We start from the raw sequence: 20,816 nt of genomic DNA, 5'->3' as shown, positions 1-20,816 counted from the left end.
AAACGACCATGATATCTTCTTCATGTGCGTAACATGCTACACTGTGACATCTGTAACGGGAACGGGTCCAGTTTTTGCAAGGCTCACGGGACGCCCCGTGCCGTGACGCAGAGGGAGAAACACACTCTCCATCTCTCTCAAAACTCCCTTTTGCCGCGCTCGCTAGAACTTGTCAGGTCCACGATGGTCTTGGTCTTGTTCGGAGAAATGTTCGGATTGAAATTTTCCTTACATTTACCTCCCTTCTACCTGCTCGGTACAGGGTCTTGGTCGGAGAAAATATCGATAATGTGTAATGTGTGGCCTTTAGTGTAGTGTAACTAGTATCTATAAGTCAAGGATTTTAAGGAAATAACACGAATAAAGAAAATTTGTTTGATAGCACGTGAATTTGGAATTTGTCAGGAGTATGTTTGTAAATGGTTGTAACTGTCACTGTCAGTATACCAGTTTGTAGCCTGGGGCCTGAGCCTGCGTTGTAGCTCATTTTCTGATAATTTAACTTGATTACCTGGGGCCCATTTCATAATAAAATACAAACTAATATTATTAGTAAATCAGCTGATCGCCCAATGCAAATCTTATGGAAATTACAAGTTACAAGTTGTAACTTGTAACTTGTAGTTTATTATGAAATGGGCCCCTGATAGTGATTATTCTCTATTTGCATGTTTCATTTTATATGAAATTTGTTGGTTAGGTCATTGTTACCAAAGAGCATATTTATTACTGTTACACACTACATATTTTATTGCATCACTGGCTTGGTTATTGTTATCTAAGAGTTGTTATTTATTATTTGTTACTCACTGTTGTTATTTATTAATTATTGTTACTCACTGTTGTTATTTATTATTTGTTACTCACTGTTATTAATTTTTCATTGTTAGTTGTTATTTATTCTGAGAATATTTATTTATTGTTACTTTATTGCACTCAATCTTTGTCACTTTTTATTTATTTAGAGTATTAACATAATTGAACAGCCGTCCATGTATTCACTCTTGATCAGTTTATTTGTTACTGTTAAGCATGCACAACAATGTATTTAACTGTATTGGTTGTAACCGTTAAATGAATAAATAAATAAATAAATAAATAGATACGGTAACATTGGAGACGAATACCCCTCTCTGACATAGCTATTGTAACACTTAGTAGGGAATCCAGGATGTTATGATAAGAAAATAAGAGATTTGGATTGAATTCTAGATGGTTTATCTGTGATGGAAACGGAAAGACCTTACATATTGACCACGGGAATTGACGAAGTAGGTACATGAACGAACATACCTATTTCTCTGATATTTAGAATCTAAAAGGCCCCCGGCGGCTAACACCAGGGTGGCGTGGCTGTAACTAAGGGTGTTCAGAAATAACGTGGCACTGCTCAATTTCTCCAACTCCTGTGAGCTCGACCCTTTTTATTCGATGATCCTGGCAAATATACCTAGGAGACTATGATAAATTATTCTTTTTGGAACATAGAATAATTTAGGCGGTTTGAGGGGAAGTTCTCCCACTACTGTTAATGTGTAATGTTGCAGCTGATTGACGTTTTGGCAAAACTCAGCTGTTGCCCCATTGTTTTAAAGGTATGATTAAGTGGAGGAGATAGATTTCTTCCCCTAAAACCGCCTAAATTCTGTGAACGGAGTATAGTTTGAAAAAATATAATTTTCTATAGAATAATTAGTCCAAAGGCTTCTGCGATATGGCAGCAAAATTTTGAACGAAAAAAGAAAATGAACAAAATCGTCCTCTGTCACAGCAAAATCATGAGTGTTGCTTTGCTCCATAGTGTAATCGTGGACATCTTTCGCTATTGCGGCGGAATTATGAACATCTCCAGTTGTCGCAAAGACTTCATTGTCGTCTTCAGCGATAGTGGCAAAATTTTGATTTTAAGATCACGCAATCCTCGCAGATACTTATGAACGGCTGTATTGCCCTACCAGGTTACTGATAAAATCTTTTTAATTTCATCAGAGAAAACATTTCCTTTGAAACCTTAAGCATTCCTCAAGTGAGGCCATCATCAACTGCCACTAGGGCCCTGGTTTTGAGAAAGTATTCTTTAATCGAATCTGGATGTTTGCTGCAGAAGAATATTTAGGGATTGGCCACAGAACAGGAAAGAAAAGAATCTGCAATTGAATAATGTTCTTCCAAGAAAAAAATCTCAAGATTGCAGATGATTTTTAGCAGGATCTATCATATTCAAGTTGAAAGAGCTTGTGTCCATGCATGTCATCTTTTATTTACCAACCCCTTCATTAACCATGGGTGGTCGAGGTACAAATGCCTTTTAACAATTCCCTTTTACCTTTTTGTTTTGTCCTCTGGTCTTGGTGTGGGCAGGTCTAGCACTACCCAAAAACTGTTGTAGACAATGAAAACTGCCAAGGAAAGGATGTAGTGTGAACATTATTTCACAGATTTTGATTCAAAAAAATGTGTTGTGTTAAATGAACTCAAGACAAATTGTGATAGTTTTGAAACCCACAAAAATTCAGATCCTAAAAATAATAATCGGTAACGAGGGCGACTAAAATTGTTGTCAAAAAGTGGGTGGAAGAGAAAAATCATGTTTAGGAAAGCTTTAAGCGTTAGGAGGGCTTTTTCTTTTGGATACCCGGTAATAAAATTAATTAAAATTAATAAAATTATGTTTAGGTTTAGGGTTAATTGACGAGTTAGGAGATAATAATGTACCACATTATATTTTACTAACAAAAGATTTCTTGTATCTTGTATAACTGCTTAGGGGTGCCTTCACTAGCATAATTCATTAATTTATAAAGCAAGAAACATTATTCTCATACATTTTTCATATTTTGTAGGCCTACTATAATTGCTTGCTTTTAGTTGTAATTTTTAAACATTTCATTAAATTAATTCCATATTAGGATTACTGAGATTGTTATGAATAAATTTAGATTAAATATATAACACACTTGAAATTGGGAATAAATAAAGGCTATACAGTTTTTAAAATAATTATATTATTACAAGGTATAGGGTCTAGAATTATATTCAAAATGTTACAAACAACTTGGTAATTATCTACAGTCCTAAACATTAAAATTCAATAAATATACTCTAGGCTACACGTTGAACCTTTCTAAAGATTAATTAGCTAACTCTAATCACAGGAAGAAAGTGTTTAAGAGGTAAAATTGCGGAAGTCAGTCTTCAGCTTAATCGTTGGAGTGGTAATGTTGGTTTTCTGCGTGGCAGTTCGTTGAGTGGTCTGCGACTGTTTCTGTGTTTGACTATTGCGTATTGCAGTTTCAAGTCTTGTACGAAGGTTGGCCGACTGTGCCATGATAGACTTGAACTCCTAAAACAGTTTTATAGTGCTGTATCGCCTCCAGATTCCATATTACCAATAATACACACCAAATACAAATTATGAAAATACAGAAAAATACTAAAAATAAAAAAAGCTAAAAGCTGAGGTTTTTTAATTACTGTACAACTATTTTCATAAATTATAGGAATATTCTTAGGCAAACTGACTAAAAATTTAGTAACAATAAAATTATTAGGTCTATCCTATTCTCTTTCGAAAATATTATATTATTAAGTAAAACTTGGCTGTATTTTCCAAGCTTTATTTTTTTCTGTATTTTATGCTGTTTGAATTTTTTACGTTTTTGTGAGGAACGGTCCAAACCCTGGTCAATGAACCATCCAACATTGACCGTTTGTTAGAGAGCCTCATTGGTTGATAACCCAACAATAAATGTAATTATGATAACCCATCATAATTACTAAGCTACCCAATCATAATATAAATTTGTACTATTTGTGTGAAGATTTAAATTTAAATTTCATATTTTGAGTTGTTTTGTCTCTGGATCACAGAACAAACTATAAAAGGTATAAAATTACCTGAGTACTGCCAGAGTGATCCTGTTTGTTCCTTACGGATAACGCGTTTTGAAGACTAAGTCTTCATCATCAGATCTTGTACAAAAACATTAAAACACTGTCACTTCGAACAGGTCGTCAAGAGTTTACATACAAAACACGGAAACATATTATGTACAAACGTGGATGTTTTACGAATAAAAACGAGTAGGCCTACCGACGAAAACTTACAATGTCCGACCGCACAGTTACAGGTGAAGGTCATTGATTATCCACGTTTGTACATAATATGTTTCCGTGATGATGACTTAGTCTTCGAAACGCGTTATCCGTAAGGAACAAACAGGATCACTCTGGCAGTACTCAGGTAATTTTATACCTTTTATAGTTAAATTTAAAGCTTGTGTAGCCGTGGGCCGTTTGAAATGGAACTAATTTGTTGATTACTGATTGATTGACTGAGGTGTAAAACTAAATTAAGCGTGCTGATTCTGCTACCGTACCAAATTAATTAATGAAAGACGTGTTGGGGACCAGAGGACGGAGATCTTTTACCCAGACCGGAAGCTTGCATAGCCAGCTTTGATTTATGCTAATACAACTAATTTACTAAAAAACTATCCTTCCAAAACTTGTGACCTAGAAAATGACTGTTAATGAAATGATTGACTGGTTATTGAACTACTTAAATAGGAAATGCCAAACAATTTAATTAAAAGAACTATGGAAACTTCTGGGGAAAACGTGTTGCCCTAATCCTGTTGCAGATGGTCCGAGGCTGAAAGCCTCGAACCGTAATTGTTAATTCCTACATTTTTCCTATGTCGGGGCGACCCTTGTAGGTATCCCCCTTGTTTGCTAACTAGCCTGACATATTAATCTATATATATTGTACACAATTAATCTAAGGACTTATCCATTTAGTAGGTTTTCCTGGGGAACACTTCTTCTGTGAGAGTTCTTGATCGTGGGTGCCGGTGAAGTGGGGAGAAGGTAGAAGGTTGGGAAAGGTCGGTGGGAAGAAGGTTGGGGAAGGTCGGTGGGGGAAGCCGTTCGCTTGCTCGCGGTGGGCTGACGAGTTCGCCATGCAGCCCTGCCACACGAAGCGCTGACACTATAAGAAATAAAGCGTGCCGCTATGCGTCACACTTGTGACATTGTTTTAAATACAGGATATTGTTTTATAAAGCAATTCAAAACATATTTTGAGTTTCTGCAACGTGTTATAGCCATGATACCTATAGGCAAATGTGGTTTTGAACGTTTGACTGGTTTAAAATACTAAATATAACGACTGTAATCCTATTTATAAAGTTCTATAAGGTAGTTTAATCACCTGGGGGTATTGAGGGCCGATCTGTTTCAGCATCTGCAGACAATGTTCATGTAGGGTCCACAAATGTTTGTTGGCTGATGGAGTTTCTAGCAGGTAATCCACCAAGATTGGCACCAATAAACTCAACATCTGGATCCCTACATTGCATAAGTTAAAAAATTGTTGAAAAATAACAATTCTCAAATAGTTTTACAATTTGAAATAGAGAGTGCAGCATGTATTACTAAATAATAATGTGCACCTAAAAGTCCCAAGTTTGAAAAAAGCCGAGCTATAAAAAAAAGTGTAAAAAATTAACACTGAGAGACAGAGACATAATATAGATTTTCTAGGAAAAAAGGAATACACAGAAGATGAAGGAATGGATGCACAAATAACTTACCTAAGAAATATATAATAAACAGTTTGATAAAAATGACCTGTGGTTCTGTTTGGTATTCAAAGGTTTTAACAATGGCTGATTTTATTTTCAGTATTCTGGATACCAATTATGTTTAAAAAATACAAAAAGATTATTTTGTAAATATATGAATAGTAAAATTACGAATACATGTTAAAGAAATTCAACTCTAAAAAGGGTGGAAAGCATTTCATGCACTTTCATAAAACTCAATTCTTTGGAATACAAAAAAAAATATTTTTTTTTCTAGTGTGTGTTGCTTGAGAGCCATTGCAAAATTATCCAACAAAAAAACAGCAAACACACTTTCATTATGTGTTTGCTGTAAATAAACCAACACAAAATTTACACAATAAATGCAACATTCAAATACACAGAGAGCAAATTAATGTGATTCACAAATAAAAATCTTAAATAAATGAAAGTGAAACAAATCCAAAGAGCAAAGTGGACAAAACGGATACAAAATATGAAGGATTGGACTACTTGCCTTGCAGCATATCCTCTAGAAAGCAAAACAGAGGGCTAAGGAGTTATTCTCATATAATACACAGCTGTTAAGAACATTGCATTATGGGCGAGACTCTGGTTTTTTGCAGGATTAAAGTGGGATGAACACTGTACATTGGTGAGGTGTGGTTGAGTCACTAATGGATGTGAAAATAATCACTACTGCCATTGACTTTAGATGGTGAGATCAGCTGTCCAACAATATCTAGTTTTGTTTGTAATATTTAAATGAGCCAATTGTAGGATTATAATATAAAGTTCTATTTTTCTCCTTTAGTTTATCATAGGTTTATCATAGTTTATCACTGGTAAGGATCGTAAAAAATCGTTGGAATACAAGAGAGGAACAACAATTTATGACTGCACAAACTGTTTGTGGCTCACACAAACATTACTCTTAGTGTTTTTTTTTTTTTTTTGTTCTAAAACTGGTGACAAAATGTAACATGAGTATAGAAGTCCACTTTGTGGAAATGTATAACAGTAATAACTACTGATAAGAGATATGAGGTCTGTTCAAAATGTCTCCGACCTTTCTTTATCTAGTAATCCAACTGCATTTAGCTGCACCCTGGCACGTAGATCGAGGCAACTGTAAAACACGTTACGTGATCTTGATATGGCGTGAGTTCGTTGTCAGCCGCCAAACGTGAAACTGTGTACGTTGTGTTTGTCGAGTTTTGTGCCAAGCAAAATTACGGAACGGGTGGATCACCGATACTGCATTAAATTTTGCCAGAATCTGGGTGATACCCAACTCAAACGATTCTTAAGATTCAGCACGTCTTTGTAGATGACGCTATGGGTGTAACACAGATAAAAGAGTGGTACAACAGATTCAATTATGGCCGCATTTCGGTGATAACCAACTCAAATGATTCTTAAGATTCAGCATGCCTTTGGAGATGACGCTATGGGTGTAACACAGATAAAAGAGTGGTACAACAGATTCAATTATGGCCGCATTTCGGTGATAACCAACTCAAATGATTCTTAAGATTCAGCATGCCTTTGGAGATGACGCTATGGGTGTAACACAGATAAAAGAGTGGTACAACAGATTCAATTATGGCCGCATTTCGGTGATACCCAACTCAAATGATTCTTAAGATTCAGCATGCCTTTGGAGATGACGCTATGGGTGTAACACTGATAAAAGAGTGGTACAACAGATTCAATTATGGCCGCATTTCGGTGATACCCAACTCAACGATTCTTAAGATTCAGCATGCCTTTGGAGATGACAGTATGGGTGTAACACAGATAAAAGAGTGGTACAACAGATTCAATTATGGCCGCATTTCGGTGATACCCAACTCAAACGATTCTTAAGATTCAGCATGCCTTTGGAGATGACGCTATGGGTGTAACACAGATAAAAGAGTGGTACAACAGATTCAATTATGGCCGCATTTCGGTGATACCCAACTCAAACGATTCTTAAGATTCAGCATGCCTTTGGAGATGACGCTATGGGTGTAACACAGATAATAGAGTACAACAGATTCAATTATGGCCGCATTTCGGTGATACCCAACTCAACGATTCTTAAGATTCAGCATGCCTTTGGAGATGACGCTATGGGTGTAACACAGATAAAAGAGTACAACAGATTCAATTATGGCTGCATTTTGGTGGGCAGTGAACCTCGTTCTTGGAAACCATCAACAAGTGGAAACGATGAAGTTATTAATCAAGTTCGAGTTTCGAGGATCGATGTAATACTGTTCGTGAACTAGCTACGGAAGTTGGAATCAGCATTGGTTCAGTTAATTTTTACAGAAGATTTGGCTATGCGCAGAGTTGCTACAAAATTTGTCCTAAAGAACTTTACATGAACAAAAAACCTTGCGGCTTGAAGTAGCTCAAGATATGCTGGAATGCATTCAGAATGCTTCGCCAGTACCCCAACTCACCGGATATGGCACCGTGTGAGTTTGGCTGTTCCATACCTTGAAGACACTGCTTAAAGGGACCTGATTTCAGAGCAGAAATAGGATAATGTTACAGCTCGTCACAAGTCCATTAAGAAGGAAGAGTTCCAGGCTTGTTTCCAAAAGTGGCAGGAGCACTGGGATAAGTGTGTGACTATTTTGAACAAAATCACATGTTAAAATAAATTGATCAATAAATTATGCTTTTCCTGAACAAGGTTGGATACTTTTTGAACAGACCTTGTATAATTCACAAATTTGACAAAATATAACAAGTTTAAACAATAAATATATGTAATATAACTAAGTCTTAGTAAATCACATTTAAGCTGCTTTGGAAAATTCCAGCTGTGGAATAAAAAAGCTTATTGTTATAAGTATAAGTTGTAATTCACCAAAATATAACTCTATCTTTCTTCCATTTCTTTTTCTAACAAATTTCTTCTTCAAAAGTCGAAGAATTTAATCTAACAAATAAAGTAAACTCAAATACACATTTTGTCAACAGAAAGCCTTAAAAGAGATCTACAGACCTAAACTATATACATTATTTCCAAAGCATTTGTACAAAAACACTCAATGTGTAATAATCTATATGTCTAATTATTGTCTATAATAAACTGCCTGATTACATAAAGAAAGAAAATATTTTTTTCAAATTTAAAAAAAACATTTGAAGCACCACTTGTTGTCACTATCTCTATACTCTTTATAAGAATATATGTTAAATTAGTGTTTTATTTCTATTAGACTTGATTTCTTTATGTTAAGTTTTAGATATAGTTTTTGACGCCATTCCAATATGAAATAAAGACGATTTGATTTGATTTGAATCAAACATGACGTTTAAGGTGGTTCACTTAGATGGATTTTTTAAAGTTTGTCTTAAAAAAAAGGATAGAGTTCAGTTAGACCACATGAGCAAAGTAGATTTTATTGGAATACAGACACAGAAGAAAATAACTAACCACTTCTAGAGTTGGGGTTTTCAATAAACAAATATGTTTGTACATTTTTACACTACATTTTTGTACATTGCCAAATCAAATGTTTGTGTGTTTGCTTGTGCAGTATTGATGCACTTTAGCAAGATCCACTATGTTAGGACATTTTCTACACTACTTTACTGTATGTTATTTGAGGGATTATTGTTAACCTTTTTTATTACGATTAGGCCTACTAAAAGTAAGTTGTCCCAACAATTTGGGATCTGAAAACTGATCAGTACACAATACACATGGCTACACAAGATGTAGGTTCATTCTTCCTTGAGTTATATTTTTGTGACAATTTGTTCATGGTTTTACTTTAAACTGTATTTGTACGGTTTTTGTTAATTCTTTTGGACTAACTTTCACATTCTAAGAAGGATTTCCAGCCCAGAATCGATCTACATATTACTTCAGTTTCAGGCTATGCTTAGAGGGTCACAGCATTATAACATGGATAAAATCCATTGGTGATTGGTGGGATTTGAACCCGGGACCTTTTAGAAGCAGATTTTCTGCTGTGAAAACCTTATTTTACTAATCATAATAAAAAATTTCCACGATTCATCCTCAAATAACACATCATCATGAAGAATATACTCTAAATAAAGGATGACTGAGCGATATCAACGTGAACTGTCACAGTGTGTTGTATACTTACGGTGTTGCGGCTCTGCCAAACGCACCAGCGCCTCCACTACACCGAGACTCTCCAAGGTAAGCACCAGGTCAAGGTCGGTGGTCACACGCCGAGCCTGCTCACCATGCAGATACTGCAGCACCTTGGGCGCCAGAGCATGGATGAACCCCGCAGAGACGTTAGCTGCAGAGTGACCTAGTATGCTGCGGAAAGTCTGCATGCACTTGATCTGGACCTGGAAGAATGGATAAGTTGCAAGGTGGTATCTTTGATTACTGATGGAACTAACATTTCATTTGAATATTAAAGCTGAAACCAATTTTTGAACAAGTGAACATAGTTGAGTTGAGCTACCGAAAAGATGCTCTGATTTTTGCCTTGACTGTAAAAGGTTTTTATGAATTTGCCGTGACTGAGAAATATGCTTACAACTTTGCTGTAACCACAGAATATGTTTTTGGTCGTAACATATTTGTGTATAATGTTCATGATTTCACCATGATCACGGAAGGTGTTCAATATTTATCCATAACCGCAGAAAACGTTTATTTTGCTGTGACCGCAGTGACGCTCACATCACAGAAGATATTCCAGTTGTCTTTGTGATCACAGATGTTCACAATTTTGCTATTACCATGGAAGACAATGACAATTTCACATTGTTTGAGGACGAAGTTTAAGATTTTATCAAGACTGTGGTAGACGTTCACTGTCTAACCAAGACTGCAGAAGATGTTCTAGTTTTCAGCATGACCTCGGTAGATGTTTATGATTTCACCATGACTGGGGAAGATTTAGATAATTTCTTAGAGACCACAAAGTTGTTAGTGATTTGGACGTGATTGTAGGAGTTCACAATTTCATCCTCCATATCAGGATGATCATGTTGTTGTATAAACTGATTGTGTGACAATAAATCTTATTTTTAAAATCAATACTTTTATAGCAACCAGATTTTAGCCCGACCCCATTTTTGCCTTAGACAAGACTCAAGGATCAACATGACCTAACCTGACCCAACTTGAAGTAAAAAAGTCTGGCATGCAGGCTCCTTATATCCAATAAAAAATCATTTGTTGGTTGGATTACGCACCTGGATGTTTGAACTTTGAGCACACTGAGTCATATGGTTGATACAAGGGTATCTCAGATTGGGGGCCAACACCACCTCTGGCGGGGCATGTAGTACAAACACTGACACTGCCATCAACATGGCCACCTCATCCTGCTTGGTCTCCTCACACCCTGTACATACACAAGTATAGTGAACAAAGGCATCAAAGAAATTCCTCAAACAGCTTTTTAAAATCAAACATACCTGATTTAGTGTGAACTTGTTCAAATGATTAAACTATCTTTTGCTCGAAATTATGGACTAAATTATCAAAATGTTCAAACTATCATTATCTTATTGCACCAACCTGTCTTGGTGAGGTCGATGATCTTAGCCAGTGCGCTCTGCAACAGACTCTTCCACTGGTTGGAGGAGCGCTCATCTCGGCAGTACTTGTCTGTACACAGCACCATGAGACAGTGCAGCACTGCCTTGAGTACCGGGCTGGCGCTCAACACTGTAGAGTCACTGGCGCTCTTGGTCGAACACTCCTTCAGCACACCGGTGGTCAGGTACAGCAGGGTCGGCAGAATAGACACAGCACCTGGACCATCCAGCATTGTGGTTAAACTATACTGTGGAAAACTACACCAAGGACTCAATTGTCCATGATCACTTGGGCTTTAAATAAATGGTCCAAGCTGAAGAATCACTTTATTTTAATCATCTTCGCCTCAACATACGCCTCGCATACGTGTTCGTTATTTGAGTTGATGCATTCAAAAGTGACGAGACATCCAGTTCTGAGCCTGAAGATGACTATTTTAGTTGACAAAACTAGTTGCTCTAGCTAAGCATTCTGGATTGCAAAAATGCAGGTGTATACAACAATTTTTTAGTGTTATTTTTACTTTGAATGCTAGAGAGTAAACTCATTTTTCAACTGAAATTTGGCTAGTCAAAATTAACTTTCTACTGTTAATGAAGAGCGGTCCAACTATATATCTATGTTATGCAGCTAAAAACTTATAAAAATTTTAGATTGGCGGAATCATACTTTTAGTTTGGGACTGGGCCAAAAGGGAACCTTATTTTTTTTATTAAGGATATCTCCCGCTATTGCAGAGACAATGTAAACATTACATGCGATCGCGATGCCATCATGACATGTTCCCATATTACAGATACATCATCATCAACTCTGCGTTCACAGCACCATCGTGAATGTGTCCTGCAATCACAGCAAAATCGTACACCTCTCTCACTCCAGAGCAAAACCATCGATAACATGTTCCGCAACTGCAAAGACGTAATCATGGTCACTGGTGACATGAAAAATCGCTGACAGTTAAAAATAATTTTTGCTCGAGTTATCGCGCTAACGGACATATATATATATATTATTTTCTTGCATGTTATTCATAGATCTACAGGGTGTTTTTTTAAAAACTTGCATCTTTATTTATGTAAAAACCGCAATAGATAGAAATATGCAGTTTGCGGGAATCATCTATTGACGTAGGGGGACCAAGTGTTTTGAATTCAACGTTACATTCACATTCCCCCCCTTTCCCCCCTGCCCCCAACTTAATTTGTTTAAATAGCAAAGTACCCCTTGTGACATATCAAATAAAAGAGCATGAAAAAAGAAAATTTTTGATGAAAAAAAATTGAAAATCGGTTCGTAAATTTGTGAGATATTTCCCCCCTCACCCCCCCGGAACTTAATTTTTTTTTAATAGCAAAGTACCCCTTGTGACATATCAAATAAAAGAGCATGAAAAAAGATAAATTTTGGCGAAATTTATTTTTCATTTGATATGTCACAAGGGCGGGTACCTTGCTATTAAAAAACAAGTTATGGGTAGGGGAAAAGGGGGGTGATTATCTCACAAATTCATGAGCCGATTTTAAATTTTTTTTCACCAAAAATTTTCTTTTTTCATGCTCTTTCATTTGATATGTCACAAGGGGTACTTTGCTATTAAAAAAAAATTAAGTTCCGGGGGGGTGAGGGGGGGAATATCTCACAAATTTATGAACCGATTTTCAATTTTTTTTCATCAAACATTTTATTTTTTTATGCTCTTTTATTTGATATGTCACAAGGGGTACCTTGCTATTTAAAAAAAATTAGTTGGTGGCAGGGGGGGAAAGGGGGGGAATGTGAATGTAACGATGAATTCAAAACAATTGGTCCCCCTACGTCAATAGATGATTCCCGCAAACTGCATATTTCTATCTATTGCGGTTTTTACATAAATAAAGATGCAAGTTTTTAAAAAAACACCCTGTATATATAAATTTTGAACAGATGGTGTTTTTGGCCTCTAGGGACCTCAAAACAAAAAATAAAATCGGTCCTGGGTCCAGGTCTTACCATGAGTACTACGGTAATAGCTTATACCCTATATGGGAAATTCGCTAAAAACCTGCAATAATGTAAATCCGTCCCAAAGATTAGAAATATACATTTGCTAAAATTCCAGGACAGGTCCTTCCTTACAAAAAAATCAATTTTAATAAAAAAATATACCTTGTGGTGAGCACAGCCGAGGCAGCTGCTCCAGCACGGCAAGTGTGTTAGCCACAAGCAGAGGAGAGTGGTGACGAGGTCGTGACGTGTTGATATGTGGAGGAGTCGGGCTCAGTCCAGAGTACTGTCCTACCAGCGCACACAGACAAACCTCTAGAGCAGCAAACACCAGGGAACTCTCGGTAGGTAGCTCTCCCAACACACCTCCCTCACCTAGCAAGTCCACCTCCTGCTGGGCCAGAGACTCCTGGTTGGCTGGCACCATCTCTGTAAGGTCAGAGGTCACTGAGACGAGCGTACACTATTTTAGGGGATGAAGGCTGCTTTATAATCACCCAGTGATTCTCAGAACTTGTTGTGCTTATAACTGCTGTTTAAACTGCATAGACTGGTAGGAAGAATGATCACTACTTACCTATCTGAGATAATAATTCTATTTAGATAGCTTACTGAAACATAAAATGCACCAATTGATAACACACTTGAACCCTTTTCTTTAAGTTAATTGTGCATTCATTACTTATTCTTCATGCATTCCTCGGTCAAGTGCTCTTCCTTCAAAATATACACTGATAAATTGTAAACTTCCATCTTGTTTATAGGAATAAATAATTCTAATATTTGTATAATTTTTTCCCCAAAGGCAGTTTACATAATTTGTCATCCATATGAGGTAGGAGACAATGGCTTTTCCCTTGTTGACTATTACAGTTCTCTCCTAAGCCTAGCGATATAAACAAGGCCCAGACCGTGCACTCCTGTGAACTATAACTTTTCACACACATACCTCTAAGTGTTTTCTTCTTGTTCTTATCCAGATAGTCCTGCGCTGCATTAAGCACCTGCTTCAGCACTTCTATCACCAACAGCTGATTCTCGGGACTGTCAGTTGTGATCAGCAGTTGTCTGCAACACGATGGCAATTTTGTTAAAGAAAAAAAACTAAACATCTGAATTCTCTTTTAAATTCAAACCTTTCTTGGCTGAAAATGATGTCAAAGATAGTGAAATATTAATATAGTTAGTGTAAAAGTTTAGTTTTGTGTTTCTCGGTGGACTCTTTCCAGTACCTACATGAAAGCTATTACTTTCCTAAGAAATTCTTAAAGCTTATTGCCTTTTTATATTAAGGATCCTCAAAAGAGTAAGCAAAGTTTACCAATTTACACAAAATACAATTGTTACTGTATTCGGCCTTGGCCTATATGTATTGGTATGATAGAAAAACTTTACAACCATAGAAAATTGTATATTCTTGAACAAACTCGATTAACATGACTCAAAGGAACAAAATATGTGGAAACGGAAAAATTGTATAAGCATTTAGGCAAAAAAGCAACAAGGATGTAACATAGAGCACAAGGGCCTAGATTTTTAGGATATTTTATGAGCAGGCTTACCTGAATGGGAAAGAGTCCAAAATTGCTAGTTTAGGCTCTTTTTCATTCAGTAAGCTTAATATTCTCACAAAAAATCTGAATGAACAATGGTCAGTTGAAAATCCAACATTCTTAACATGATTTTTGTTTAGGAACCAATTGCTTTTCCACTTAAAACAAACCTGAACGTTTTCCGTTGATACATCCTCTCTCATAGACAACGTTGCAAACTTACCACATAAATACTGATTACCCAAATTAATAACTCTGCAGTAAACTAATATACCTATGCAAGACGTTGCAGAGTTCGATAGAGAGTGATTTTGATTCCATCAGCATTCTACACGGCTCCTGTCCCTCAAACAGTGTGTAAAGGGCCTTCAAGCAAATCACAGTGTTTTCTGAAGGCTCGGACAACCTTGGACTACATAGAGCTTCCATGCAGATACCTGCGGCGAAATAGTAGCTAGTTAGAACACAAAAAAGCTAAAGTGTACTTTAAACACAAACAATTGACTATTATTTACAATTGGTTATGTCAATTCTCAGTTTCGGTGTTTTGTTAAAGAACGGCAAACCAACAATGGACTTAAATAACCGATCCATTCCTACTTCAGATCTAATGTTAATATCACTGACAATACTGGTAAACCCAAACACATTAGTTTCTTGAAACTTAGCTTCCACATTGCGGCACGTATCAGGTAGAGCTTTCAACAAGTGTTCCTATAAGAGGAATTTTTATCCCGAGAAGGGGATTTTTAGTCTTTAAGCACCTTAAAAACGGAGTGCGAGATAAAATGGGATTTTGGACTCGAACACATAAATTTCTTTTTTATCCTGCTTTTAAGATAAAAACTAACCCTAATTGATTAAATTATACTAGAGCAGAATTATTGAAAGGTTTGATAAGCTATTAAAACATTTACGTCAAAAAGATCACTCAGGATAGAATGATTAAATTCATGTGGGATAAAATTTGATTTTTTAATTGTTTAAAAGAGGGGTGAAACTAACTAGAGGGCTAGCTAGCGGGATTTTTGTTTTGGTCGAGAGGAAACACTGCTTTCAACTGTTTTGAATGAGTACATAGACAGTCGAGAAGTATGTTAGGTTATGTTACGTGTTACATTTGAGGACCAAAATATTGACTTTTTGGGCTTGAGGGATGCTGAAAACTCAATTATTAAGAAATAATATCAGGCTAATTAGTAAGTAAAAGTCCTTGACCAATTTACAATATTTTTAACTTTCTTCTACATAACTGGCAATTTTGTTCAGGAGTAGGCCTACCCCCATGTAACCTCCTCCTCCCAAACAAAACCCATGCACACAAAAAAGTAATTGCTAAGAATATTTACTAAATCTAGGTTTCTAGTTCTGCATGACATTGAAAAAAAAACATATAATAAGTCGTGAAAGCCAACTATTCAAAATTTACAAAAATTATACCAAACAGTAGGTGGAAGCGGTTGCTGGGTGTCTCGGTGTCGTTGTCGATGTGGAAGTCACTAGCGTTGAGCCAGAGTGCTGCGGCGTGCAGTAGCGGGGGCCAGGTGGCTGCGTAGTGGGGGCGACAACTGTCCATCGTGTCTGTGGTGTAAAACGCTCCGCCATCATGGGGCAACTGGCTGGAAAACTCTGCAAGGCAAATGCGGGAATGGATTAAGTTTACACGACCCTGACACATTTGAGTGATAGTTGTTCAGTGAATGAGACAATAGCTTTTACTGACCATCTGTTTCTTTAGTCAAGACCATTTATTAACTTGTGTGTTTGATTTTGGCCTGCTACTAGCTTCCCGTCCATCAGTGGCAAGTTGGTTCAGACATAGTCACATCTTACTCACTCAAATTATTAGTTCGTTAGACAGCTTTTTGTAACAACATAATCTGGGATATTTTCTAGCGATTTAAAGAAATTACTGGACAGCTTGGCATCTCAAAAGCTTGCCAAGAGCTGTTATTGTATTTAAAAAAAAATTGAGATCATGCAATTACAGTGACAGTAGACAACTATTCCTACCAATAATTACAAGCAATAAATACTCAAGATGACAACATACAGTTCAACCTGCGAATTGATTGCAGAATCATGATTGTTTGGCTGTGTGTTCAAAATGTTTCGGAATGGAAAATTATTTTTTTTAGGGAAGAGGAAGCACCAGAGAAGCACCTGAAGTTCAGTGGCAATGTCAGAAGTGGCCATTTTCAAAACAGCGTGAAAAAACTATTACAAGATGCTGCTTAAATGGTAAGTACAAAATCAAGAAGTTAAAAGCGCTGCTATTGTCAAATAAAGCCAGAACAACCTGTGTGCACAGAGATGGTGTTTTCAAGCACAAACTGAATAATCAGGAGGTAAATCAACCCGCTTTTCAGAAATATGAGGAAGATTTTTAAAACAATTACAGCGTAGAATAACAAATTTGCAATTAAACCAACTCTGAATTAACATATTCATATTACACTGTCATATAAAACAATATCATTGCAATGATCCATGGCCAATGTTTGTGATCATTGCAATAACCTAAAACGGAAAGGTGAAGCAAAAGTGGCAGTGGGAAAGTGCCTTATTCTTCTTTAAAATGTTTGTAATGGTGATCACCCTGATTTTGCTAAACAAATACAACAGTGCTTTTCAGATGACTTTGTTGGAGAAAACAAATTGTTGAAAGCAGCTTCATGCATTCGTTCAGGGTGTTAGGACAAGTATGCAAATTGGTAGCTTATTTCCATAATCTGACGATGATCCCCAATTTTTACTGCAATATTCCACAGGTGATGAATTTATTTTACGATTCAAAAGTTTACCAATACGAGGAGCGGACAAAATCGTTAGTGTCACATAACCATCTTAACACTAGGACAGATTCCAAAACACCCCGTATACCTGGAGGTAATGAGAGTAGCGCATGGTCTTTGAGTGCTGCTAGCCAATGGCGTGACAGACTGACTAGCTCCGGCTGCACCAGAGACAGTAGACTCTCGCCTCGGGACTCTTGGTCACCTTCTTTGCTGGTGTCACTCATGGCTACGATGTACACCTGGCGACATATCATACAAATGTAAAGTACAGCATTATGGAGGGGTAAATGAGTGTAGGGTTAGGAGATCCATATACCTATGGGCTGAGATTATGGTGAAGGGATATTGTTACTATGGTGGGCAAGACACACAAAAGTCCTAGTACATCCGAATATGTAATCAGCAAATGTTCAACTAATATTAAATGTTTTCTCAAGTATGTCTGTTGTGTTCCTTGTTACTTTTATTTAAAACTTCTAACAAACTCCATGAGAAAATTTTTTTTTTAATAGCACATATTCTGACCTGAACATGTGCTTGATTGACAAAATGAAAAAGCTATGGTTGATATAAATTAGAAACTAGCTGGCTCAACAAACGTCGTCCTGTCCTAATGTGGTTTTATGTCAAATGCTCGTACATTTTCAAGATGAGCTCGTTTGCATGGCTCAATCACGTCTTGGTTGATGTTCGTTCGCTACGCTCACTCACCTTTAGCTTGGAGCTCGTTCGCTGCGCTCACTTGCCTTCAGGTTAGCTTGTTCGCTACGCTAACTCGCCTCCAGGTTGAAGTTCGTTCGCTACGCTCACTCACCTTTTGGTTGCAAATTAGCTGTTGTCATCAATAAAAAAATATAATAGTGCTGCACCCTGTTGGTAATCCTTGTAACTTTAATGCTATTGAAAATCATAGAACAGAACCAACCTGTTAAATTGAAACAGCTGTTAAGGTTCATTAATTCCTTTTAAATATGAAAAATCATAAGGTTAACATGGGAAACTCCAGAGCCACTGGGGCGGAGCCCGAAAGCCCAAAAATATAATAGTGCTGTACTCTTTTGGCAAACCTATTAACTTTTTAATGCTATTGAACATCACAGAATCAAATTGTTTAGTTCAACCATTTTTGTCTATGGTTCAACCAGCAGTTAAGATTCTTTAATTCCATTTAAATATGAGTTCTCATGAGGTTAACATGGGAAACTCCAGAGCCACTGGGGCGGAGCCCTTTTGACGGATCTGCACCAAACTTCACACAAACCATCCTTAAATAATGCTTAATAATGCCTGAAAGTTGCATTACAATCTGTGGAGCGGTTTCAGAGTCCATAAAGGACAAACAAACAAACAAACAAACATACAAACATACATTGTATTTTACATATATAGATGATGAAATAGTAGCACAGTTATAGATTGAATAATTCAGAGTGGCAAGCAGGATGGGAATGCACATTACAACCCTTCCCTACAACCAACACTTTTGTCATTTTGTAAACATTACAAAACTTACCCTTAGAACTAAATTAGCATACATGAGAAGGAGAAGAGTGTAGAGGGAAGTTTTCAGTCTCTATCACACGACCCTCCCTAAACGCCATTCTACACCCTCATTAACTTTCTAAACCTTAATCTGTCAACATTCTTGTCACAAATCCGACTACATTACATATTGAAGTTCTCACCTCCGCCCAAGCCTTGAGTATGGAGAGACGTTCCAATGTGGCGAGACTCTCGTTGTATATGTACGGAGAGTCTGAAACTCTCTGTAACTTGGCGAGGGAAGACACTAGTAGCTGGTGGACCCGTCGGAGGTCGTTGAGGTCGCGGGCAACACCGGAAGCAATCCATGCAGAACACACTTGGCACGCTGCGGCAGTCACGTGTGACGGAGTCTCTGGTGAAAACGCAGGTCTCAGAGCGGCCCCAACCTGTGACATTTTGTTATTTCACTAATTCTGTCATTTCACTTCATTTAGGTCTCAAGACACAAACCATCGGAGAGCGGATCAGAGGACACAGGCAACCCTCAATAATTACAGGGGAAACCCAAAGCCATAAATTCAATTCAATTAATTTATTTACGGGAAAAACCATTATACAACAAGTGCCATGGTAAAAGATACAAAGTTATACAATCAGTACAACAACAGTACACACAAGAAACAATATGAGTATAAAACATAATAACGTAGTATAACCATCCACGATGATAAATACCACCAAAGTATTAAATTGTTTAATTAAAGACCATTACAACAGGTTCCTTTTCAGATGGGTCAACTTGCCAATAAATTACATACCCTAGAAATCCTTCAAACTTCAACTTCAACTAACTAACTAACTCCCCATGTTTTAGGTATTCCTTTTCTCAGCTAGCTTGAAAACCTGCCCTTAATGGGTTGATATAGAACAATCCTATTTATTCGGTTCATACAACCAACAGCTGGAATCGATAGACTTATTCTAAAAACTTTTCAATAAAAATTTAAAACTTAACATTTCCCATTGCTCAAAATTACTAGAAATTAAGTATTTCTGTCATTTATTTTAATACTTGGCTCCAAAGATTTTCAATCAACAACTTTGAATTATGCAAGAAATTTCAATTATTTTTGTAAAAAAACAATCACTTGGCTTAGTTCTCAACAGTAAGTTATAGCACTTACTTGTTTATAACATTGTGTTTTATATGTATTTCGTCTTCTCAAACCGAATCCCCCCACTGATTTTTTAATGATTATTATGTGTGTAAGCTGTGTTTTATACTAGGGAAAATAAATTAATTTATGTTTACCTGGGCCTGGAACTGTTCCAAGAGCAAATGTCCGGGAAACTCCGGTTCTGGTACTTTGGCGAACTTGTCGATGATCTGGTGTAGAGTTTGTAGTCCCTCCAGCCTAAGGGGATCACAATCACTGGTGGCTGCCATGAAGGCCATCCTCACGAGGTCTGACAGGTGTAGCACAAGGTAGTCTCCTGGGAACAACATTGTTAATGATGAGAACCATTGATGCTAACTAATTGTACCACGACATGTCATAGGGCGAAGAGAGGTGACCAATTTGGTGTACCAAAGCTACACAAGATTGTCAGTTTGTATGGATGATGGTATGGATTAAATCATCTTCTGCATCTCCTAAATTAAAATAGCTGGATAGCTGATTGTATATAATCAAATCAAAGCTGAGATGAAAACTGGTTCCATCATGGGAAAAGTTAAAAGTTTGTTTGACTGTTTGAAACCAGACACAGCTATTTTGATCACTGGGGATTTTTAATGATACTGAAGAATAATAGCTGAAGAACCAAATGATCTTAGTCATTAACAAAACTATCATCTTATCCATTC

At 36.9% G+C, this 20,816-nt stretch overlaps 1 protein-coding gene across 1 annotated transcript in view; it reads right to left on the bottom strand.

Moving 5' to 3' along the window:
- Nucleotides 1-2,985: 2,985 nt before the first annotated feature.
- LOC128991643 (HEAT repeat-containing protein 5B-like) overlaps nucleotides 2,986-20,816 on the bottom strand; it is a 44,373-nt gene continuing 26,542 nt past the window's right edge. The window contains exons 27-38 of the mRNA XM_054414717.1: nucleotides 20,262-20,443; nucleotides 19,150-19,395; nucleotides 17,550-17,703; nucleotides 16,107-16,295; nucleotides 14,941-15,103; nucleotides 14,063-14,181; nucleotides 13,276-13,542; nucleotides 11,107-11,343; nucleotides 10,779-10,930; nucleotides 9,707-9,920; nucleotides 5,213-5,349; nucleotides 2,986-3,343 (exon numbers count right to left, since the gene is read on the bottom strand). Of these exons, the coding sequence (XP_054270692.1) occupies nucleotides 3,167-3,343; nucleotides 5,213-5,349; nucleotides 9,707-9,920; nucleotides 10,779-10,930; nucleotides 11,107-11,343; nucleotides 13,276-13,542; nucleotides 14,063-14,181; nucleotides 14,941-15,103; nucleotides 16,107-16,295; nucleotides 17,550-17,703; nucleotides 19,150-19,395; nucleotides 20,262-20,443 (2,237 nt within the window). The 3' untranslated portion in view covers nucleotides 2,986-3,166. The remainder of the gene's footprint in view (nucleotides 3,344-5,212; nucleotides 5,350-9,706; nucleotides 9,921-10,778; nucleotides 10,931-11,106; nucleotides 11,344-13,275; nucleotides 13,543-14,062; nucleotides 14,182-14,940; nucleotides 15,104-16,106; nucleotides 16,296-17,549; nucleotides 17,704-19,149; nucleotides 19,396-20,261; nucleotides 20,444-20,816) is intronic.

Source organism: Macrosteles quadrilineatus, unplaced genomic scaffold (genome assembly GCF_028750875.1).
Source record: "Macrosteles quadrilineatus isolate MER2022 unplaced genomic scaffold, UCM_ALF_1.0 Scaffold_4__1_contigs__length_99947679, whole genome shotgun sequence".
Taxonomy (NCBI): domain Eukaryota; kingdom Metazoa; phylum Arthropoda; class Insecta; order Hemiptera; family Cicadellidae; genus Macrosteles; species Macrosteles quadrilineatus.
This window is presented reverse-complemented; position numbering and strand designations above follow the sequence as displayed.